Raw genomic sequence first — 25,850 nt, forward strand, 5'->3', positions numbered from 1 at the left:
CAGAATTGCACCTTGCAATGTGGAGATATTACTGTTTGTGCATTTACAATATTCATTGATTTTTGCCATTGAAAAACATGTTTTTCATATACCAGAAATGTTTGAAGCTACTGACTGAATGAAAGGAGCTGGCATCTCACTCTCTTTGAATCTTCTTTATCATGCTAGGATTAACAGGAAAAAGCTAAAAATTTCAGAATTGCACCTTGCAATGTGGAGATATTACTGTTTGTGCATTTACAATATTCATTGATTTTTGCCATTGAAAAACATGTTTTTCATATACCAGAAATGTTTGAAGCTACTGACTGAATGAAAGGAGCTGGCATCTCACTCTCTTTGAATCTTCTTTATCATGCTAGGATTAGCAGGAAAAAGCAAAAAATTTCAGAATTGCACCTTGCAATGTGGAGATATTACTGTGTGCATTTACAATATTCATTGATTTTTGCCATTGAAAAACATGTTTTTCATATACCAGAAATGTTTGAAGCTACTGACTGAATGAAAGGAGCTGGCATCTCACTCTCTTTGAATCTTCTTTATCATGCTAGGATTAACAGGAAAAAGCTAAAAATTTCAGAATTGCACCGTGCAATGTGGAGATATTACTGTTTGTGCATTTACAATATTCATTGATTTTTGCCATTGAAAAACATGTTTTTCATATACCAGAAATGTTTGAAGCTACTGACTGAATGAAAGGAGCTGGCATCTCACTCTCTTTGAATCTTCTTTATCATGCTAGGATTAGCAGGAAAAAGCAAAAAATTTCAGAATTGCACCTTGCAATGTGGAGATATTACTGTTTGTGCATTTACAATATTCATTGATTTTTGCCATTGAAAAACATGTTTTTCATATACCAGAAATGTTTGAAGCTACTGACTGAATGAAAGGAGCTGGCATCTCACTCTCTTTGAATCTTCTTTATAATGCTAGGATTAACAGGAAAAAGCAAAAAATTTCAGAATTGCACCTTGCAATGTGGAGATATTACTGTTTGTGCATTTACAATATTCATTGATTTTTGCCAATGAAAAACATGTTTTTCATATACCAGAAATGTTTGAAGCTACTGACTGAATGAAAGGAGCTGGCATCTCACTCTCTTTGAATCTTCTTTATCATGCTAGGATTAGCAGGAAAAAGCAAAAAATTTCAGAATTGCACCTTGCAATGTGGAGATATTACTGTTTGTGCATTTACAATATTCATTGATTTTTGCCATTGAAAAACATGTTTTTCATATACCAGAAATGTTTGAAGCTACTGACTGAATGAAAGGAGCTGGCATCTCACTCTCTTTGAATCTTCTTTATCATGCTAGGATTAACAGGAAAAAGCTAAAAATTTCAGAATTGCACCGTGCAATGTGGAGATATTACTGTTTGTGCATTTACAATATTCATTGATTTTTGCCATTGAAAAACATGTTTTTCATATACCAGAAATGTTTGAAGCTACTGACTGAATGAAAGGAGCTGGCATCTCACTCTCTTTGAATCTTCTTTATCATGCTAGGATTAGCAGGAAAAAGCAAAAAATTTCAGAATTGCACCTTGCAATGTGGAGATATTACTGTTTGTGCATTTACAATATTCATTGATTTTTGCCATTGAAAAACATGTTTTTCATATACCAGAAATGTTTGAAGCTACTGACTGAATGAAAGGAGCTGGCATCTCACTCTCTTTGAATCTTCTTTATCATGCTAGGATTAACAGGAAAAAGCTAAAAATTTCAGAATTGCACCGTGCAATGTGGAGATATTACTGTTTGTGCATTTACAATATTCATTTATTTTTGCCATTGAAAAACATGTTTTTCATATACCAGAAATGTTTGAAGCTACTGACTGAATGAAAGGAGCTGGCATCTCACTCTCTTTGAATCTTCTTTATCATGCTAGGATTAGCAGGAAAAAGCAAAAAATTTCAGAATTGCACCTTGAAATGTGGAGATATTACTGTTTGTGCATTTACAATATTCATTGATTTTTGCCATTGAAAAACATGTTTTTCATATACCAGAAATGTTTGAAGCTACTGACTGAATGAAAGGAGCTGGCATCTCACTCTCTTTGAATCTTCTTTATCATGCTAGGATTAACAGGAAAAAGCTAAAAATTTCAGAATTGCACCGTGCAATGTGGAGATATTACTGTTTGTGCATTTACAATATTCATTGATTTTTGCCATTGAAAAACATGTTTTTCATATACCAGAAATGTTTGAAGCTACTGACTGAATGAAAGGAGCTGGCATCTCACTCTCTTTGAATCTTCTTTATCATGCTAGGATTAGCAGGAAAAAGCAAAAAATTTCAGAATTGCACCTTGCAATGTGGAGATATTACTGTTTGTGCATTTACAATATTCATTGATTTTTGCCATTGAAAAACATGTTTTTCATATACCAGAAATGTTTGAAGCTACTGACTGAATGAAAGGAGCTGGCATCTCACTCTCTTTGAATCTTCTTTATCATGCTAGGATTAACAGGAAAAAGCAAAAAATTTCAGAATTGCACCTTGCAATGTGGAGATATTACTGTTTGTGCATTTACAATATTCATTGATTTTTGCCATTGAAAAACATGTTTTTCATATACCAGAAATGTTTGAAGCTACTGACTGAATGAAAGGAGCTGGCATCTCACTCTCTTTGAATCTTCTTTATCATGCTAGGATTAACAGGAAAAAGCTAAAAATTTCAGAATTGCACCGTGCAATGTGGAGATATTACTGTTTGTGCATTTACAATATTCATTGATTTTTGCCATTGAAAAACATGTTTTTCATATACCAGAAATGTTTGAAGCTACTGACTGAATGAAAGGAGCTGGCATCTCACTCTCTTTGAATCTTCTTTATCATGCTAGGATTAGCAGGAAAAAGCAAAAAATTTCAGAATTGCACCTTGCAATGTGGAGATATTACTGTGTGCATTTACAATATTCATTGATTTTTGCCATTGAAAAACATGTTTTTCATATACCAGAAATGTTTGAAGCTACTGACTGAATGAAAGGAGCTGGCATCTCACTCTCTTTGAATCTTCTTTATCATGCTAGGATTAACAGGAAAAAGCTAAAAATTTCAGAATTGCACCGTGCAATGTGGAGATATTACTGTTTGTGCATTTACAATATTCATTGATTTTTGCCATTGAAAAACATGTTTTTCATATACCAGAAATGTTTGAAGCTACTGACTGAATGAAAGGAGCTGGCATCTCACTCTCTTTGAATCTTCTTTATCATGCTAGGATTAGCAGGAAAAAGCAAAAAATTTCAGAATTGCACCTTGCAATGTGGAGATATTACTGTTTGTGCATTTACAATATTCATTGATTTTTGCCATTGAAAAACATGTTTTTCATATACCAGAAATGTTTGAAGCTACTGACTGAATGAAAGGAGCTGGCATCTCACTCTCTTTGAATCTTCTTTATCATGCTAGGATTAACAGGAAAAAGCAAAAAATTTCAGAATTGCACCTTGCAATGTGGAGATATTACTGTTTGTGCATTTACAATATTCATTGATTTTTGCCATTGAAAAACATGTTTTTCATATACCAGAAATGTTTGAAGCTACTGACTGAATGAAAGGAGCTGGCATCTCACTCTCTTTGAATCTTCTTTATCATGCTAGGATTAGCAGGAAAAAGCAAAAAATTTCAGAATTGCACCTTGCAATGTGGAGATATTACTCTTTGTGCATTTACAATATTCATTGATTTTTGCCATTGAAAAACATGTTTTTCATATACCAGAAATGTTTGAAGCTACTGACTGAATGAAAGGAGCTGGCATCTCACTCTCTTTGAATCTTCTTTATCATGCTAGGATTAACAGGAAAAAGCTAAAAATTTCAGAATTGCACCGTGCAATGTGGAGATATTACTGTTTGTGCATTTACAATATTCATTGATTTTTGCCATTGAAAAACATGTTTTTCATATACCAGAAATGTTTGAAGCTACTGACTGAATGAAAGGAGCTGGCATCTCACTCTCTTTGAATCTTCTTTATCATGCTAGGATTAGCAGGAAAAAGCAAAAAATTTCAGAATTGCACCTTGCAATGTGGAGATATTACTGTGTGCATTTACAATATTCATTGATTTTTGCCATTGAAAAACATGTTTTTCATATACCAGAAATGTTTGAAGCTACTGACTGAATGAAAGGAGCTGGCATCTCACTCTCTTTGAATCTTCTTTATCATGCTAGGATTAACAGGAAAAAGCTAAAAATTTCAGAATTGCACCGTGCAATGTGGAGATATTACTGTTTGTGCATTTACAATATTCATTGATTTTTGCCATTGAAAAACATGTTTTTCATATACCAGAAATGTTTGAAGCTACTGACTGAATGAAAGGAGCTGGCATCTCACTCTCTTTGAATCTTCTTTATCATGCTAGGATTAGCAGGAAAAAGCAAAAAATTTCAGAATTGCACCTTGCAATGTGGAGATATTACTGTTTGTGCATTTACAATATTCATTGATTTTTGCCATTGAAAAACATGTTTTTCATATACCAGAAATGTTTGAAGCTACTGACTGAATGAAAGGAGCTGGCATCTCACTCTCTTTGAATCTTCTTTATCATGCTAGGATTAACAGGAAAAAGCAAAAAATTTCAGAATTGCACCTTGCAATGTGGAGATATTACTGTTTGTGCATTTACAATATTCATTGATTTTTGCCATTGAAAAACATGTTTTTCATATACCAGAAATGTTTGAAGCTACTGACTGAATGAAAGGAGCTGGCATCTCACTCTCTTTGAATCTTCTTTATCATGCTAGGATTAGCAGGAAAAAGCAAAAAATTTCAGAATTGCACCTTGCAATGTGGAGATATTACTCTTTGTGCATTTACAATATTCATTGATTTTTGCCATTGAAAAACATGTTTTTCATATACCAGAAATGTTTGAAGCTACTGACTGAATGAAAGGAGCTGGCATCTCACTCTCTTTGAATCTTCTTTATCATGCTAGGATTAACAGGAAAAAGCTAAAAATTTCAGAATTGCACCGTGCAATGTGGAGATATTACTGTTTGTGCATTTACAATATTCATTGATTTTTGCCATTGAAAAACATGTTTTTCATATACCAGAAATGTTTGAAGCTACTGACTGAATGAAAGGAGCTAAAATCAAAGAAACTTCGGCACTCCAATGTAGATGCACAAAAAATTATATTTTATTGTATCGGTAGAACCCCACAGAAAGTAGATCGGCCAACGTTTCGACCTAAAAGGTCTTTATCAGGGCCTTTTCTAAACATAAATGAAAAATGCATGTTTTAATAAATCAGGAATTAAACCAACATTGTCTGTACACAGGTCGGGATATATTGTATGTAATATGACACAAGGTCTAATTAAATTTACATAATAAAGAAAAATTGCAGATAAGAAATACGATCACCATGCATAATATATAGGGGGCTATCTTCAATAACAATGAAGAAATGGCATAAAACAAGAGTCATACTCTAAAAAAGGGCTGTGCTTCATGGTATACATGGAATAATGTGTAGTCACAAAAGCCCAGTATCATCAAAATCAATTAATAGACAAAGGATGTTCCATGGGGGAAAAAGGAGAGAAAGGGAATCTGGAGAGGCAGGCATTCTATAGTGCCTATAGGTAGAAGGCACACTAGTCAAATAGAACGAAATAGGTACATTCTAAATAACAGGAAGGGCGACATAAACACATTCTGTGTATGACATACCTGGTAGATGGGGGAATGTATGAGACAGGTGAAGCGGTGACATGCCGTGCAGTATAAGAGAGATGAAGCCCCATCCTTCTTATAGCCGGCGAGGCAATTAATGCCATGTGTATGGTAGTGCCGGTAATGTGTGTCCGTTCATGCGTGGCGTGCGTGGTGCCCTCTTCCGGTGTGAGTGCTGGAACGCAGAAGAAAGAGTAGTGAGACGCAGGGAAGTTCCTGTCATGCGCAGTGTAACAGTCGCGCTGAGGACACACAGTGGACACTTAATGAATTACATGGGAGGAATAGGAATGATGTATTAAAAGTGTTCACCACAGAATATACCTATCTGAAAGGGAATGATCTGGTCATAAGGCACTTCTACTGTATCACAATAGAGAAAATAATTTTTCATTTAATTTATAATATGCAGAAGAGGGAGTCCTCAATAAATGTACATGTAATACGATTCTGAGATGACAGAGTGCTTTAGCTTAGGACCTAAAAAAGAAGGAAACAGTCAATGGCATCAAATTACACATAGAACAATCAAATACAATCACCATAGGAAAATTGGACACTGCAAAGGATCAATTCAATTAATCATATTGTACTTCATATTCCCTATTTAATCCCTTAGGGGTGAGAGTCTGTAAGGTATGGATCCAGTATAGCTCTCGTTTCTTGAGTTTTTTAATCCGATTGCCTCCCCGTCTATGTGGTGGAATATGGTCAATGACCTGATACCTTAGCTGTGAAATGCCATGTGACATGGCTAAAAAATGTGCCGGTATAGGAAGCATCGTACGTCGGCATCGGATCGTAGACTTGTGTTGTGAAATGCGGTCTCGGATATGTTGCGTGGTTTCACCAACATATCCGAGACCGCATGGGCATTTAATCAAGTAGACTACATAGGTGGAGTCACACGAAAAGTATTCTTTTATGGGAAACCGTTTGCCAGAGAGAGGGTGTGTGAAAGTATCACCCTTGGTGACATTTGAACATTGTAAGCATCCCAGGCAAGGGAAAGTGCCCCTACGTGGTGTGGCCAAGGTTCGTTGAATGGGTCCTATATGTGTGGATCCTACATCAGCCTTAATCAAATGGTCACGAATATTTCGGGGTCTTCTGTGACACAGTAATGGGGAATCACTAAACTCCAATACCTCAGGATAGGATTGACCTAACAAGGGCCAATGTTTTTTAATACATTTAATTATTGATCCACCAAAGGGATGATAAGTGCTCACGAAAACCAGTCGTGATTCCTCCTTCCGTTTTGTGTTGGGTTGGGTGGATTGGTTAAGAGTATAGGGTGGATACCCTCTCTGTCGAAATCTGACATTCATTTCTTCGTGTCTAATTTTTTTGGTGTCAACATCTGATACTATACGATCTACACGATTATGTTGCGACTTAGGCAGTGCCCTCTTAACGTGTCGTGGGTGACAGCTGGAGTATAGCAGTAAACTGTTTTTATCCGTCGGTTTTATATATAAATCGCTAATTAGATGTCCAGTGTCAGTGAGCGTAATCCATGTATCCAAAAAATGTATTGAGTGTGAGTCTTGCTGGATAGTAAATTTTAGGGAGGTCACTCTTGTATTGAGATCCGAAAAAAAGTTTTTTAGGTCATTCTCTGTGCCTGTCCAAATAAAAAATATATCATCAATAAACCGTTTCCAAAATAATACATATTGATCAAAAAGGGGATGAGTGTATACATAATCATTCTCAAATTTATCCATAAATATATTCGCGTAAGGGGGCGCCATGTTCGAACCCATCGCTGTACCTCTCTTTTGGAAATAGAATCTGTCTTCAAACATGAAGAAATTTTTAGTGAGGACCAAAGTTAATAAATCCTTACAAAAATCAATCTGTTGCACCGAATATGTAGTGTGGGTTCTCAAAAATTTTTTTGTGGCCTCAATGCCTTCCTCATGATCAATACTAGTATATAAGTTATTGACGTCCATCGTTGTTAGGATACTATTATTGGGAATAGTTCCCAGATCTTTTATACTAGTCAAGAAATGAGCAGTGTCCTTGATATAGGAGGCAATCTTATGAATATGTGGTGTCAAGATCTTTTCTAACGTGATTGCCAAGGGGGATAAAATAGAGTTAGTGGAGGCAACGATGGGTCTTCCTGGTGGCTTATGTAGATTCTTATGTATTTTTGGCAACGTGTAAAAAACTGGCATGATAGGATCATTATTAACCAAGAATTGTGACAATTTGGTATCAATAGTACCCATCTGAGAATGACATGTGACCAAATTTTTTATGAGGTTAGCTACCTCTGAGGTAGGGTTCTGGGATATTGGTAAGTATGTCTCCCTATCATTTAATTGAGTATGTATCTCTGATATATAGTATGTCCGGTCCATAATGACAATGGCGCCCCCTTTGTCAGCTGGCTTTATAATGAGGTTTTGTCTCTTTTTTAATGTGGAGAGGGCCATACTTTCTTCTGGATTCAAATTATTTTTGTTATGCAGGTCACCTCTCTTGATCATTTGCAAACAACGATTAATATCCTTTTGGACCAGATCGATATATGTCTCGACATGATGATAAGTACGGGGTGGTTGAAAATGACTCGGGATACGTAGTTGAAGACCCCGGAGAGAAAACATTTCCACATTATGACTGTCTATAGGAACGTCCAAGTGTTCTCCCTTTGTTGAGAAATGAACCTTCAATCTCAAAGTTCTGTAAAAGCGTTGAAGTTCCTGTTCTAATAAAAATGTGTCAAAAGGTGGTGTAGGGCAAAAAGAGAGTCCCTTTTGTAATAAATCTAGTTCAGCTGGTGCTAAAGACTGTGAGGAAATGTTAAACACGATGTTGGTCCTACCTGTGAACGAGTTGTCATCCGAGTGCTATCTCCTTGTCGATCGCCTCCCCCGCCTCGTCTGATTCTGGGTGGACGATTCCTTCGCTGGTCCAAAAAATAATTGGGTGTATAGGTACCTTTCTCGCTGTCGGTAGAAGAGTTTCGGCCTGGTGAAGAGTTGTATCCTCGTCTGTATGGTCTGCTGTTTCTGCCCTGTACGGAAAAACGCCATCTGTACACTTGATTATTAAGGTAATCCTCAGCGTCACGAAGAAACTTAGATTTTTTTCTAAGTTGAAGTTCGTTACGATATTCGGAGACGGTTTTGTCTACTTTATTCTTCAACGTTGTGAATTCTTCAGCTGATATTGTATGGCTTAACTGTTCCTCTGTAGAGGCAATTCTGGTCTGTAGATCCGTTATTTCCTTTTGTATGAAGTCAATAGTCAGTAGAATAATGTCCATGGAACATTTATTGAGGATCCCCTCAAACTTTGTACAATAATCAGAATTCTCACTAAACAGAGTGGGACGTAGATTTACCCTTAATCCACGTGGAATCCGTTGTGATTTATGGTATTCTGCAAGAGTGATGCTATGCAGATCTAGAGCAGTATATCTCCTTAGTTCCTTTTCCAAATCCCGCGTGCGAACCTCTTCAATAGGAGTATGAAGAAAAGTGCCGGGCGTCGTGACACGTGCAAGAATCCCGCTTGCTTCCTCTTGGTTAAATGCGAACGTCGTGGAAGACATTTAAAGCCACAGGAGCGTAATCCCAAAAAAATAATATGATCAATGAAGTAAGGGATCGCTTCACTGTCAAATAAATGGGTGCTCTGAAGTAATATATTACTAGCAAAAATCAAAGAAACTTCGGCACTCCAATGTAGATGCACAAAAAATTATATTTTATTGTATCGGTAGAACCCCACAGAAAGTAGATCGGCCAACGTTTCGACCTAAAAGGTCTTTATCAGGGCCTTTTCTAAACATAAATGAAAAATGCATGTTTTAATAAATCAGGAATTAAACCAACATTGTCTGTACACAGGTCGGGATATATTGTATGTAATATGACACAAGGTCTAATTAAATTTACATAATAAAGAAAAATTGCAGATAAGAAATACGATCACCATGCATAATATATAGGGGGCTATCTTCAATAACAATGAAGAAATGGCATAAAACAAGAGTCATACTCTAATAAAGGGCTGTGCTTCATGGTATACATGGAATAATGTGTAGTCACAAAAGCCCAGTATCATCAAAATCAATTAATAGACAAAGGATGTTCCATGGGGGAAAAAGGAGAGAAAGGGAATCTGGAGAGGCAGGCATTCTATAGTGCCTATAGGTAGAAGGCACACTAGTCAAATAGAACGAAATAGGTACATTCTAAATAACAGGAAGGGCGACATAAACACATTCTGTGTATGACATACCTGGTAGATGGGGGAATGTATGAGACAGGTGAAGCGGTGACATGCCGTGCAGTATAAGAGAGATGAAGCAGTGGAGATATTACTGTTTGTGCATTTACAATATTCATTGATTTTTGCCATTGAAAAACATGTTTTTCATATACCAGAAATGTTTGAAGCTACTGACTGAATGAAAGGAGCTGGCATCTCACTCTCTTTGAATCTTCTTTATCATGCTAGGATTAGCAGGAAAAAGCAAAAAATTTCAGAATTGCACCTTGCAATGTGGAGATATTACTGTTTGTGCATTTACAATATTCATTGATTTTTGCCATTGAAAAACATGTTTTTCATATACCAGAAATGTTTGAAGCTACTGACTGAATGAAAGGAGCTGGCATCTCACTCTCTTTGAATCTTCTTTATCATGCTAGGATTAACAGGAAAAAAGCAAAAAATTTCAGAATTGCACCTTGCAATGTGGAGATATTACTGTTTGTGCATTTACAATATTCATTGATTTTTGCCATTGAAAAACATGTTTTTCATATACCAGAAATGTTTGAAGCTACTGACTGAATGAAAGGAGCTGGCATCTCACTCTCTTTGAATCTTCTTTATCATGCTAGGATTAACAGGAAAAAGCTAAAAATTTCAGAATTGCACCGTGCAATGTGGAGATATTACTGTTTGTGCATTTACAATATTCATTGATTTTTGCCATTGAAAAACATGTTTTTCATATACCAGAAATGTTTGAAGCTACTGACTGAATGAAAGGAGCTGGCATCTCACTCTCTTTGAATCTTCTTTATCATGCTAGGATTAACAAGAAAAAGCTAAAAATTTCAGAATTGCACCGTGCAATGTGGAGATATTACTGTTTGTGCATTTACAATATTCATTGATTTTTGCCATTGAAAAACATCATGTTATTCATATACCAGAAATGATTGAAGCTACTGACTGAATGAAAGGAGCTGGCATCTCACTCTCTTTGAATCTTCTTTATCATGCTAAGAGGAGCAGGAAAAAGCAAAAAATTTCAGAATTGCACCTTGCAATGCGGAGAAATTACTGTTTGTGCATTTACAATATTCATTGATTTTTGCCATTGAAAAACGTCCAGAAATGATTGAAGCTACTGACTGAATGAAAGGAGCTGGCATCTCACTCTCTTTGAATCTTCTTTATCATGCTAAGAGGAGCAGGAAAAAGCAAAAAATTTCAGAATTGCACCTTGCAATGCGGAGAAATTACTGTTTGTGCATTTACAATATTCATTGATTTTTGCCATTGAAAAACGTCCAGAAATGATTGAAGCTACTGACTGAATGAAAGGAGCTCTCATCTCACTCTCTTTGAATCTTCTTTATCATGCTAAGAGGAGCAGGAAAAAGCAAAAAATTTCAGAATTGCACCTTGCAATGCGGAGAAATTACTGTTTGTGCATTTACAATATTCATTGATTTTTGCCATTGAAAAACATCATGTTATTCATATACCAGAAATGTTTGAAGCTACTGACTGAATGAAAGGAGCTGGCATCTCACTCTCTTTGAATCTTCTTTATCATGCTAAGAGGAGCAGGAAAAAGCAAAAAATTTCAGAATTGCACCTTCAATGCGGAGAAATTACTGTTTGTGCATTTACAATATTCATTGATTTTTGCCATTGAAAAACGTCCAGAAATGATTGAAGCTACTGACTGAATGAAAGGAGCTGGCATCTCACTCTCTTTGAATCTTCTTTATCATGCTAAGAGGAGCAGGAAAAAGCAAAAAATTTCAGAATTGCACCTTGCAATGCGGAGAAATTACTGTTTGTGCATTTACAATATTCATTAATTTTTGCCATTGAAAAACATCATGTTATTCATATACCAGAAATGATTGAAGCTACTGACTGAATGAAAGGAGCTGGCATCTCACTCTCTTTGTATCTTCTTTATCATGCTAAGAGGAGCAGGAAAAAGCAAAAAATTTCAGAATTGCACCTTGCAATGCGGAGAAATTACTGTTTGTGCATTTACAATATTCATTGATTTTTGCCATTGAAAAACATCATGTTATTCATATACCAGAAATGTTTGAAGCTACTGACTGAATGAAAGGAGCTGGCATCTCACTCTCTTTGAATCTTCTTTATCATACTAAGAGGAGCAGGAAAAAGCAAAAAATTTCAGAATTGCACCTTGCAATGCGGAGAAATTACTGTTTGTGCATTTACAATATTCATTGATTTTTGCCATTGAAAAACGTCCAGAAATGATTGAAGCTACTGACTGAATGAAAGGAGCTGGCATCTCACTCTCTTTGAATCTTCTTTATCATGCTAAGAGGAGCAGGAAAAAGCAAAAAATTTCAGAATTGCACCTTGCAATGCGGAGAAATTACTGTTTGTGCATTTACAATATTCATTGATTTTTGCCATTGAAAAACGTCCAGAAATGATTGAAGCTACTGACTGAATGAAAGGAGCTGGCATCTCACTCTCTTTGAATCTTCTTTATCATGCTAAGAGGAGCAGGAAAAAGCAAAAAATTTCAGAATTGCACCTTGCAATGCGGAGAAATTACTGTTTGTGCATTTGCAATATTCATTGATTTTTGCCGCCATTGAAAAACATCATGTTATTCATATACCAGAAATGTTTGAAGCTACTGACTGAATGAAAGGAGCTGGCATCTCACTCTCTTTGAATCTTCTTTATCATGCTAAGAGGAGCAGGAAAAAGCAAAAAATTTCAGAATTGCACCTTGCAATGCGAAGAAATTACTGTTTGTGCATTTACAATATTCATTGATTTTTGCCATTGAAAAACATCATGTTATTCATATACCAGAAATGTTTGATGCTACTGACTGAATGAAAGGAGCTGGCATCTCACTCTCTTTGAATCTTCTTTATCATGCTAAGAGGAGCAGGAAAAAGCAAAAAATTTCAGAATTGCACCTTGCAATGCGGAGAAATTAGTTTGTGCATTTACAATATTCATTGATTTTTGCCATTGAAAAACGTCCAGAAATGATTGAAGCTACTGACTGAATGAAAGGAGCTGGCATCTCACTCTCTTTGAATCTTCTTTATCATGCTAGGATTAACAGGAAAAAGCTAAAAATTTCAGAATTGCACCGTGCAATGTGGAGATATTACTGTTTGTGCATTTACAATATTCATTGATTTTTGCCATTGAAAAACATGTTTTTCATATACCAGAAATGTTTGAAGCTACTGACTGAATGAAAGGAGCTGGCATCTCACTCTCTTTGAATCTTCTTTATCATGCTAGGATTAGCAGGAAAAAGCAAAAAATTTCAGAATTGCACCTTGCAATGTGGAGATATTACTGTTTGTGCATTTACAATATTCATTGATTTTTGCCATTGAAAAACATGTTTTTCACATACCAGAAATGTTTGAAGCTACTGACTGAATGAAAGGAGCTGGCATCTCACTCTCTTTGAATCTTCTTTATCATGCTAGGATTAACAGGAAAAAGCAAAAAATTTCAGAATTGCACCTTGCAATGTGGAGATATTACTGTTTGTGCATTTACAATATTCATTGATTTTTGCCATTGAAAAACATGTTTTTCATATACCAGAAATGTTTGAAGCTACTGACTGAATGAAAGGAGCTGGCATCTCACTCTCTTTGAATCTTCTTTATCATGCTAGGATTAACAGGAAAAAGCTAAAAATTTCAGAATTGCACCGTGCAATGTGGAGATATTACTGTTTGTGCATTTACAATATTCATTGATTTTTGCCATTGAAAAACATGTTTTTCATATACCAGAAATGTTTGAAGCTAATGACTGAATGAAAGGAGCTGGCATCTCACTCTCTTTGAATCTTCTTTATCATGCTAGGATTAACAGGAAAAAGCTAAAAATTTCAGAATTGCACCGTGCAATGTGGAGATATTACTGTTTGTGCATTTACAATATTCATTGATTTTTGCCATTGAAAAACATGTTTTTCATATACCAGAAATGTTTGAAGCTACTGACTGAATGAAAGGAGCTGGCATCTCACTCTCTTTGAATCTTCTTTATCATGCTAGGATTAGCAGGAAAAAGCAAAAAATTTCAGAATTGCACCTTGCAATGTGGAGATATTACTGTTTGTGCATTTACAATATTCATTGATTTTTGCCATTGAAAAACATGTTTTTCATATACCAGAAATGTTTGAAGCTACTGACTGAATGAAAGGAGCTGGCATCTCACTCTCTTTGAATCTTCTTTATCAGGCTAGGATTAACAGGAAAAAGCTAAAAATTTCAGAATTGCACCGTGCAATGTGGAGATATTACTGTTTGTGCATTTACAATATTCATTGATTTTTGCCATTGAAAAACATGTTTTTCATATACCAGAAATGTTTGAAGCTACTGACTGAATGAAAGGAGCTGGCATCTCACTCTCTTTGAATCTTCTTTATCATGCTAGGATTAGCAGGAAAAAGCAAAAAATTTCAGAATTGCACCTTGCAATGTGGAGATATTACTGTTTGTGCATTTACAATATTCATTGATTTTTGCCATTGAAAAACATGTTTTTCATATACCAGAAATGTTTGAAGCTACTGACTGAATGAAAGGAGCTGGCATCTCACTCTCTTTGAATCTTCTTTATCATGCTAGGATTAACAGGAAAAAGCAAAAAATTTCAGAATTGCACCTTGCAATGTGGAGATATTACTGTTTGTGCATTTACAATATTCATTGATTTTTGCCATTGAAAAACATGTTTTTCATATACCAGAAATGTTTGAAGCTACTGACTGAATGAAAGGAGCTGGCATCTCACTCTCTTTGAATCTTTATCATGCTAGGATTAACAGGAAAAAGCAAAAAATTTCAGAATTGCACCTTGCAATGCGGAGAAATTACTGTTTGTGCATTTGCAATATTCATTGATTTTTGCCGCCATTGAAAAACATCATGTTATTCATATACCAGAAATGTTTGAAGCTACTGACTGAATGAAAGGAGCTGGCATCTCACTCTCTTTGAATCTTCTTTATCATGCTAAGAGGAGCAGGAAAAAGCAAAAAATTTCAGAATTGCACCTTGCAATGCGAAGAAATTACTGTTTGTGCATTTACAATATTCATTGATTTTTGCCATTGAAAAACATCATGTTATTCATATACCAGAAATGTTTGATGCTACTGACTGAATGAAAGGAGCTGGCATCTCACTCTCTTTGAATCTTCTTTATCATGCTAAGAGGAGCAGGAAAAAGCAAAAAATTTCAGAATTGCACCTTGCAATGCGGAGAAATTAGTTTGTGCATTTACAATATTCATTGATTTTTGCCATTGAAAAACGTCCAGAAATGATTGAAGCTACTGACTGAATGAAAGGAGCTGGCATCTCACTCTCTTTGAATCTTCTTTATCATGCTAGGATTAACAGGAAAAAGCTAAAAATTTCAGAATTGCACCGTGCAATGTGGAGATATTACTGTTTGTGCATTTACAATATTCATTGATTTTTGCCATTGAAAAACATGTTTTTCATATACCAGAAATGTTTGAAGCTACTGACTGAATGAAAGGAGCTGGCATCTCACTCTCTTTGAATCTTCTTTATCATGCTAGGATTAGCAGGAAAAAGCAAAAAATTTCAGAATTGCACCTTGCAATGTGGAGATATTACTGTTTGTGCATTTACAATATTCATTGATTTTTGCCATTGAAAAACATGTTTTTCACATACCAGAAATGTTTGAAGCTACTGACTGAATGAAAGGAGCTGGCATCTCACTCTCTTTGAATCTTCTTTATCATGCTAGGATTAACAGGAAAAAGCAAAAAATTTCAGAATTGCACCTTGCAATGTGGAGATATTACTGTTTGTGCATTTACAATATTCATTGATTTTTGCCATTGAAAAACATGTTTTTCATATACCAGAAATGTTTGAAGCTACTGACTGAATGAAAGGAGCTGGCATCTCACTCTCTTTGAATCTTCTTTATCATGCTAGGATTAACAGGAAAAAGCTAAAAATTTCAGAATTGCACCGTGCAATGTGGAGATATTACTGTTTGTGCATTTACAATATTCATTGATTTTTGCCATTGAAAAACATGTTTTTCATATACCAGAAATGTTTGAAGCTAATGACTGAATGAAAGGAGCTGGCATCTCACTCTCTTTGAATCTTCTTTATCATGCTAGGATTAACAGGAAAAAGCTAAAAATTTCAGAATTGCACCGTGCAATGTGGAGATATTACTGTTTGTGCATTTACAATATTCATTGATTTTTGCCATTGAAAAACATGTTTTTCATATACCAGAAATGTTTGAAGCTACTGACTGAATGAAAGGAGCTGGCATCTCACTCTCTTTGAATCTTCTTTATCATGCTAGGATTAGCAGGAAAAAGCAAAAAATTTCAGAATTGCACCTTGCAATGTGGAGATATTACTGTTTGTGCATTTACAATATTCATTGATTTTTGCCATTGAAAAACATGTTTTTCATATACCAGAAATGTTTGAAGCTACTGACTGAATGAAAGGAGCTGGCATCTCACTCTCTTTGAATCTTCTTTATCAGGCTAGGATTAACAGGAAAAAGCTAAAAATTTCAGAATTGCACCGTGCAATGTGGAGATATTACTGTTTGTGCATTTACAATATTCATTGATTTTTGCCATTGAAAAACATGTTTTTCATATACCAGAAATGTTTGAAGCTACTGACTGAATGAAAGGAGCTGGCATCTCACTCTCTTTGAATCTTCTTTATCATGCTAGGATTAGCAGGAAAAAGCAAAAAATTTCAGAATTGCACCTTGCAATGTGGAGATATTACTGTTTGTGCATTTACAATATTCATTGATTTTTGCCATTGAAAAACATGTTTTTCATATACCAGAAATGTTTGAAGCTACTGACTGAATGAAAGGAGCTGGCATCTCACTCTCTTTGAATCTTCTTTATCATGCTAGGATTAACAGGAAAAAGCAAAAAATTTCAGAATTGCACCTTGCAATGTGGAGATATTACTGTTTGTGCATTTACAATATTCATTGATTTTTGCCATTGAAAAACATGTTTTTCATATACCAGAAATGTTTGAAGCTACTGACTGAATGAAAGGAGCTGGCATCTCACTCTCTTTGAATCTTTATCATGCTAGGATTAACAGGAAAAAGCTAAAAATTTCAGAATTGCACCGTGCAATGTGGAGATATTACTGTTTGTGCATTTACAATATTCATTGATTTTTGCCATTGAAAAACATGTTTTTCATATACCAGAAATGTTTGAAGCTACTGACTGAATGAAAGGAGCTGGCATCTCACTCTCTTTGAATCTTCTTTATCATGCTAGGATTAGCAGGAAAAAGCAAAAAATTTCAGAATTGCACCTTGCAATGTGGAGATATTACTGTTTGTGCATTTACAATATTCATTGATTTTTGCCATTGAAAAACATGTTTTTCATATACCAGAAATGTTTGAAGCTACTGACTGAATGAAAGGAGCTGGCATCTCACTCTCTTTGAATCTTCTTTATCATGCTAGGATTAACAGGAAAAAGCTAAAAATTTCAGAATTGCACCGTGCAATGTGGAGATATTACTGTTTGTGCATTTACAATATTCATTGATTTTTGCCATTGAAAAACATGTTTTTCATATACCAGAAATGTTTGAAGCTACTGACTGAATGAAAGGAGCTGGCATCTCACTCTCTTTGAATCTTCTTTATCATGCTAGGATTAGCAGGAAAAAGCAAAAAATTTCAGAATTGCACCTTGCAATGTGGAGATATTACTGTTTGTGCATTTACAATATTCATTGATTTTTGCCATTGAAAAACATGTTTTTCATATACCAGAAATGTTTGAAGCTACTGACTGAATGAAAGGAGCTGGCATCTCACTCTCTTTGAATCTTCTTTATCATGCTAGGATTAACAGGAAAAAGCAAAAAATTTCAGAATTGCACCTTGCAATGTGGAGATATTACTGTTTGTGCATTTACAATATTCATTGATTTTTGCCATTGAAAAACATGTTTTTCATTTACCAGAAATGTTTGAAGCTACTGACTGAATGAAAGGAGCTGGCATCTCACTCTCTTTGAATCTTCTTTATCATGCTAGGATTAACAGGAAAAAGCTAAAAATTTCAGAATTGCACCGTGCAATGTGGAGATATTACTGTTTGTGCATTTACAATATTCATTGATTTTTGCCATTGAAAAACATGTTTTTCATATACCAGAAATATTTGAAGCTAATGACTGAATGAAAGGAGCTGGCATCTCACTCTCTTTGAATCTTCTTTATCATGCTAGGATTAGCAGGAAAAAGCAAAAAATTTCAGAATTGCACCTTGCAATGTGGAGATATTACTGTTTGTGCATTTACAATATTCATTGATTTTTGCCATTGAAAAACATGTTTTTCATATACCAGAAATGTTTGAAGCTACTGACTGAATGAAAGGAGCTGGCATCTCACTCTCTTTGAATCTTCTTTATCATGCTAGGATTAGCAGGAAAAAGCAAAAAATTTCAGAATTGCACCTTGCAATGTGGAGATATTACTGTTTGTGCATTTACAATATTCATTGATTTTTGCCATTGAAAAACATGTTTTTCATATACCAGAAATGTTTGAAGCTACTGACTGAATGAAAGGAGCTGGCATCTCACTCTCTTTGAATCTTCTTTATCATGCTAGGATTAACAGGAAAAAGCAAAAAATTTCAGAATTGCACCTTGCAATGTGGAGATATTACTGTTTGTGCATTTACAATATTCATTGATTTTTGCCATTGAAAAACATGTTTTTCATATACCAGAAATGTTTGAAGCTACTGACTGAATGAAAGGAGCTGGCATCTCACTCTCTTTGAATCTTCTTTATCATGCTAGGATTAACAGGAAAAAGCTAAAAATTTCAGAATTGCACCGTGCAATGTGGAGATATTACTGTTTGTGCATTTACAATATTCGTTGATTTTTGCCATTGAAAAACATGTTTTTCATATACCAGAAATGTTTGAAGCTACTGACTGAATGAAAGGAGCTGGCATCTCACTCTCTTTGAATCTTCTTTATCATGCTAGTATTAGCAGGAAAAAGCAAAAAATTTCAGAATTGCACCTTGCAATGTGGAGATATTACTGTTTGTGCATTTACAATATTCATTGATTTTTGCCATTGAAAAACATGTTTTTCATATACCAGAAATGTTTGAAGCTACTGACTGAATGAAAGGAGCTGGCATCTCACTCTCTTTGAATCTTCTTTATCATGCTAGGATTAACAGGAAAAAGCAAAAAATTTCAGAATTGCACCTTGCAATGTGGAGATATTACTGTTTGTGCATTTACAATATTCATTGATTTTTGCCATTGAAAAACATGTTTTTCATTTACCAGAAATGTTTGAAGCTACTGACTGAATGAAAGGAGCTGGCATCTCACTCTCTTTGAATCTTCTTTATCATGCTAGGATTAACAGGAAAAAGCTAAAAATTTCAGAATTGCACCGTGCAATGTGGAGATATTACTGTTTGTGCATTTACAATATTCATTGATTTTTGCCATTGAAAAACATGTTTTTCATATACCAGAAATATTTGAAGCTAATGACTGAATGAAAGGAGCTGGCATCTCACTCTCTTTGAATCTTCTTTATCATGCTAGGATTAGCAGGAAAAAGCAAAAAATTTCAGAATTGCACCTTGCAATGTGGAGATATTACTGTTTGTGCATTTACAATATTCATTGATTTTTGCCATTGAAAAACATGTTTTTCATATACCAGAAATGTTTGAAGCTACTGACTGAATGAAAGGAGCTGGCATCTCACTCTCTTTGAATCTTCTTTATCATGCTAGGATTAGCAGGAAAAAGCAAAAAATTTCAGAATTGCACCTTGCAATGTGGAGATATTACTGTTTGTGCATTTACAATATTCATTGATTTTTGCCATTGAAAAACATGTTTTTCATATACCAGAAATGTTTGAAGCTACTGACTGAATGAAAGGAGCTGGCATCTCACTCTCTTTGAATCTTCTTTATCATGCTAGGATTAACAGGAAAAAGCAAAAAATTTCAGAATTGCACCTTGCAATGTGGAGATATTACTGTTTGTACATTTACAATATTCATTGATTTTTGCCATTGAAAAACATGTTTTTCATATACCAGAAATGTTTGAAGCTACTGACTGAATGAAAGGAGCTGGCATCTCACTCTCTTTGAATCTTCTTTATCATGCTAGGATTAACAGGAAAAAGCTAAAAATTTCAGAATTGCACCGTGCAATGTGGAGATATTACTGTTTGTGCATTTACAATATTCGTTGATTTTTGCCATTGAAAAACATGTTTTTCATATACCAGAAATGTTTGAAGCTACTGACTGAATGAAAGGAGCTGGCATCTCACTCTCTTTGAATCTTCTTTATCATGCTAGTATTAGCAGGAAAAAGCAAAAAATTTCAGAATTGCACCTTGCAATGTGGAGATATTACTGTTTGTGCATTTACAATATTCATTGATTTTTGCCATTGAAAAACATGTTTTTCATATACCAGAAATGTTTGAAGCTACTGACTGAATGAAAGGAGCTGGCATCTCACTCTCTTTGAATCTTCTTTATCATGCTAGGATTAACAGGAAAAAGCTAAAAATTTCAGAATTGCACCGTGCAATGTGGAGATATTACTGTTTGTGCATTTACAATATTCATTGATTTTTGCCATTGAAAAACATGTTTTTCATATACCAGAAATGTTTGAAGCTACTGACTGAATGAAAGGAGCTGGCATCTCACTCTCTTTGAATCTTCTTTATCATGCTAGGATTAGCAGGAAAAAGCAAAAAATTTCAGAATTGCACCTTGCAATGTGGAGATATTACTGTTTGTGCATTTACAATATTCATTGATTTTTGCCATTGAAAAACATGTTTTTCATATACCAGAAATGTTTGAAGCTACTGACTGAATGAAAGGAGCTGGCATCTCACTCTCTTTGAATCTTTATCATGCTAGGATTAACAGGAAAAAGCTAAAAATTTCAGAATTGCACCGTGCAATGTGGAGATATTACTGTTTGTGCATTTACAATATTCATTGATTTTTGCCATTGAAAAACATGTTTTTCATATACCAGAAATGTTTGAAGCTACTGACTGAATGAAAGGAGCTGGCATCTCACTCTCTTTGAATCTTCTTTATCATGCTAGGATTAACAGGAAAAAGCAAAAAATTTCAGAATTGCACCTTGCAATGTGGAGATATTACTGTTTGTGCATTTACAATATTCATTGATTTTTGCCATTGAAAAACATGTTTTTCATATACCAGAAATGTTTGAAGCTACTGACTGAATGAAAGGAGCTGGCATCTCACTCTCTTTGAATCTTCTTTATCATGCTAGGATTAACAGGAAAAAGCTAAAAATTTCAGAATTGCACCGTGCAATGTGGAGATATTACTGTTTGTGCATTTACAATATTCATTGATTTTTGCCATTGAAAAACGTTTTTCATATACCAGAAATGTTTGAAGCTACTGACTGAATGAAAGGAGCTGGCATCTCACTCTCTTTGAATCTTCTTTATCATGCTAGGATTAGCAGGAAAAAGCAAAAAATTTCAGAATTGCACCTTGCAATGTGGAGATATTACTGTTTGTGCATTTACAATATTCATTGATTTTTGCCATTGAAAAACATGTTTTTCATATACCAGAAATGTTTGAAGCTACTGACTGAATGAAAGGAGCTGGCATCTCACTCTCTTTGAATCTTCTTTATCATGCTAGGATTAACAGGAAAAAGCTAAAAATTTCAGAATTGCACCGTGCAATGTGGAGATATTACTGTTTGTGCATTTACAATATTCATTGATTTTTGCCATTGAAAAACATGTTTTTCATATACCAGAAATGTTTGAAGCTACTGACTGAATGAAAGGAGCTGGCATCTCACTCTCTTTGAATCTTCTTTATCATGCTAGGATTAGCAGGAAAAAGCAAAAAATTTCAGAATTGCACCTTGCAATGTGGAGATATTACTGTTTGTGCATTTACAATATTCATTGATTTTTGCCATTGAAAAACATGTTTTTCATATACCAGAAATGTTTGAAGCTACTGACTGAATGAAAGGAGCTGGCATCTCACTCTCTTTGAATCTTCTTTATCATGCTAGGATTAACAGGAAAAAGCAAAAAATTTCAGAATTGCACCTTGCAATGTGGAGATATTACTGTTTGTGCATTTACAATATTCATTGATTTTTGCCATTGAAAAACATGTTTTTCATATACCAGAAATGTTTGAAGCTACTGACTGAATGAAAGGAGCTGGCATCTCACTCTCTTTGAATCTTCTTTATCATGCTAGGATTAACAGGAAAAAGCTAAAAATTTCAGAATTGCACCGTGCAATGTGGAGATATTACTGTTTGTGCATTTACAATATTCATTGATTTTTGCCATTGAAAAACATGTTTTTCATATACCAGAAATGTTTGAAGCTACTGACTGAATGAAAGGAGCTGGCATCTCACTCTCTTTGAATCTTCTTTATCATGCTAGGATTAGCAGGAAAAAGCAAAAAATTTCAGAATTGCACCTTGCAATGTGGAGATATTACTGTTTGTGCATTTACAATATTCATTGATTTTTGCCATTGAAAAACATGTTTTTCATATACCAGAAATGTTTGAAGCTACTGACTGAATGAAAGGAGCTGGCATCTCACTCTCTTTGAATCTTCTTTATCATGCTAGGATTAACAGGAAAAAGCTAAAAATTTCAGAATTGCACCGTGCAATGTGGAGATATTACTGTTTGTGCATTTACAATATTCATTGATTTTTGCCATTGAAAAACATGTTTTTCATATACCAGAAATGTTTGAAGCTACTGACTGAATGAAAGGAGCTGGCATCTCACTCTCTTTGAATCTTCTTTATCATGCTAGGATTAGCAGGAAAAAGCAAAAAATTTCAGAATTGCACCTTGCAATGTGGAGATATTACTGTTTGTGCATTTACAATATTCATTGATTTTTGCCATTGAAAAACATGTTTTTCATATACCAGAAATGTTTGAAGCTACTGACTGAATGAAAGGAGCTGGCATCTCACTCTCTTTGAATCTTCTTTATCATGCTAGGATTAACAGGAAAAAGCAAAAAATTTCAGAATTGCACCTTGCAATGTGGAGATATTACTGTTTGTGCATTTACAATATTCATTGATTTTTGCCATTGAAAAACATGTTTTTCATATACCAGAAATGTTTGAAGCTACTGACTGAATGAAAGGAGCTGGCATCTCACTCTCTTTGAATCTTCTTTATCATGCTAGGATTAACAGGAAAAAGCTAAAAATTTCAGAATTGCACCGTGCAATGTGGAGATATTACTGTTTGTGCATTTACAATATTCATTGATTTTTGCCATTGAAAAACATGTTTTTCATATACCAGAAATGTTTGAAGCTACTGACTGAATGAAAGGAGCTGGCATCTCACTCTCTTTGAATCTTCTTTATCATGCTAGGATTAACAGGAAAAAGCAAAAAATTTCAGAATTGCACCTTGCAATGTGGAGATATTACTGTTTGTGCATTTACAATATTCATTGATTTTTGCCATTGAAAAACATGTTTTTCATATACCAGAAATGTTTGAAGCTACTGACTGAATGAAAGGAGCTGGCATCTCACTCTCTTTGAATCTTCTTTATCATGCTAGGATTAGCAGGAAAAAGCAAAAAATTTCAGAATTGCACCTTGCAATGTGGAGATATTACTGTTTGTGCATTTACAATATTCATTGATTTTTGCCATTGAAAAACATGTTTTTCATATACCAGAAATGTTTGAAGCTACTGACTGAATGAAAGGAGCTGGCATCTCACTCTCTTTGAATCTTCTTTATCATGCTAGGATTAACAGGAAAAAGCTAAAAATTTCAGAATTGCACCGTGCAATGTGGAGATATTACTGTTTGTGCATTTACAATATTCATTGATTTTTGCCATTGAAAAACATGTTTTTCATATACCAGAAATGTTTGAAGCTACTGACTGAATGAAAGGAGCTGGCATCTCACTCTCTTTGAATCTTCTTTATCATGCTAGGATTAGCAGGAAAAAGCAAAAAATTTCAGAATTGCACCTTGCAATGTGGAGATATTACTGTTTGTGCATTTACAATATTCATTGATTTTTGCCATTGAAAAACATGTTTTTCATATACCAGAAATGTTTGAAGCTACTGACTGAATAAAAGGAGCTGGCATCTCACTCTCTTTGAATCTTCTTTATCATGCTAGGATTAACAGGAAAAAGCAAAACATTTCAGAATTGCACCTTGCAATGTGGAGATATTACTGTTTGTGCATTTACAATATTCATTGATTTTTGCCATTGAAAAACATGTTTTTCATATACCAGAAATGTTTGAAGCTACTGACTGAATGAAAGGAGCTGGCATCTCACTCTCTTTGAATCTTCTTTATCATGCTAAGAGGAGCAGGAAAAAGCAAAAAATTTCAGAATTGCACCTTGCAATGCGGAGAAATTACTGTTTGTGCATTTACAATATTCATTGATTTTTGCCATTGAAAAACGTCCAGAAATGATTGAAGCTACTGACTGAATGAAAGGAGCTGGCATCTCACTCTCTTTGAATCTTCTTTATCATGCTAAGAGGAGCAGGAAAAAGCAAAAAATTTCAGAATTGCACCTTGCAATGAGGAGAAATTACTGTTTGTGCATTTACAATATTCATTGATTTTTGCCATTGAAAAACGTCCAGAAATGATTGAAGCTACTGACTGAATGAAAGGAGCTCTCATCTCACTCTCTTTGAATCTTCTTTATCATGCTAAGAGGAGCAGGAAAAAGCAAAAAATTTCATAATTGCACCTTGCAATGCGGAGAAATTACTGTTTGTGCATTTACAATATTCATTGATTTTTGCCATTGAAAAACATCATGTTATTCATATACCAGAAATGTTTGAAGCTACTGACTGAATGAAAGGAGCTGGCATCTCACTCTCTTTGAATCTTCTTTATCATGCTAAGAGGAGCAGGAAAAAGCAAAAAATTTCAGAATTGCACCTTCAATGCGGAGAAATTACTGTTTGTGCATTTACAATATTCATTGATTTTTGCCATTGAAAAACGTCCAGAAATGATTGAAGCTACTGACTGAATGAAAGGAGCTGGCATCTCACTCTCTTTGAATCTTCTTTATCATGCTAGGATTAGCAGGAAAAAGCAAAAAATTTCAGAATTGCACCTTGCAATGTGGAGATATTACTGTTTGTGCATTTACAATATTCATTGATTTTTGCCATTGAAAAACATGTTTTTCATATACCAGAAATGTTTGAAGCTACTGACTGAATGAAAGGAGCTGGCATCTCACTCTCTTTGAATCTTCTTTATCATGCTAGGATTAACAGGAAAAAGCAAAAAATTTCAGAATTGCACCGTGCAATGTGGAGATATTACTGTTTGTGCATTTACAATATTCATTGATTTTTGCCATTGAAAAACATGTTTTTCATATACCAGAAATGTTTGAAGCTACTGACTGAATGAAAGGAGCTGGCATCTCACTCTGAATCTTCTTTATCATGCTAGGATTAACAGGAAAAAGCTAAAAATTTCAGAATTGCACCGTGCAATGTGGAGATATTACTGTTTGTGCATTTACAATATTCATTGATTTTTGCCATTGAAAAACATGTTTTTCATATACCAGAAATGTTTGAAGCTACTGACTGAATGAAAGGAGCTGGCATCTCACTCTCTTTGAATCTTCTTTATCATGCTAG

At 34.8% G+C, this 25,850-nt stretch overlaps 1 protein-coding gene across 1 annotated transcript; it reads right to left on the reverse strand.

Annotated features, from left to right (window-relative positions):
* Positions 1-5,758: 5,758 nt before the first annotated feature.
* Positions 5,759-10,079, reverse strand: LOC141245025 (uncharacterized). The gene is made up of 3 exons (XM_073669033.1): positions 10,025-10,079; positions 8,601-9,564; positions 5,759-5,933 (listed from the first exon to the last, which is right to left on the reverse strand). The coding sequence occupies exons 2-3, from the start codon at positions 9,330-9,332 to the stop codon at positions 5,853-5,855; spliced, it is 813 nt and encodes a 270-aa protein (XP_073525134.1). The 5' UTR covers positions 9,333-9,564; positions 10,025-10,079; the 3' UTR covers positions 5,759-5,852.
* Between the last annotated feature and the right edge of the window lie 15,771 nt (positions 10,080-25,850).

Source organism: Phyllobates terribilis, unplaced genomic scaffold (assembly GCF_046119375.1).
Source record: "Phyllobates terribilis strain yellow unplaced genomic scaffold, ASM4611937v1 Scaffold_1716__1_contigs__length_223550, whole genome shotgun sequence".
NCBI lineage: Eukaryota > Metazoa > Chordata > Amphibia > Anura > Dendrobatidae > Phyllobates > Phyllobates terribilis.

Bases quoted from the DNA above. Each gene is read 5' to 3' on its own strand.
- LOC141245025 (XM_073669033.1), bottom strand. From the start codon at position 9,332: ATGTCTTCCACGACGTTCGCATTTAACCAAGAGGAAGCAAGCGGGATT. The intron at 5,934-8,600 runs GTAGGACCAACA...TCTGCGTTCCAG, and splicing joins GGATGACAACTCGTTCACAG to CACTCACACCGGAAGAGGGC.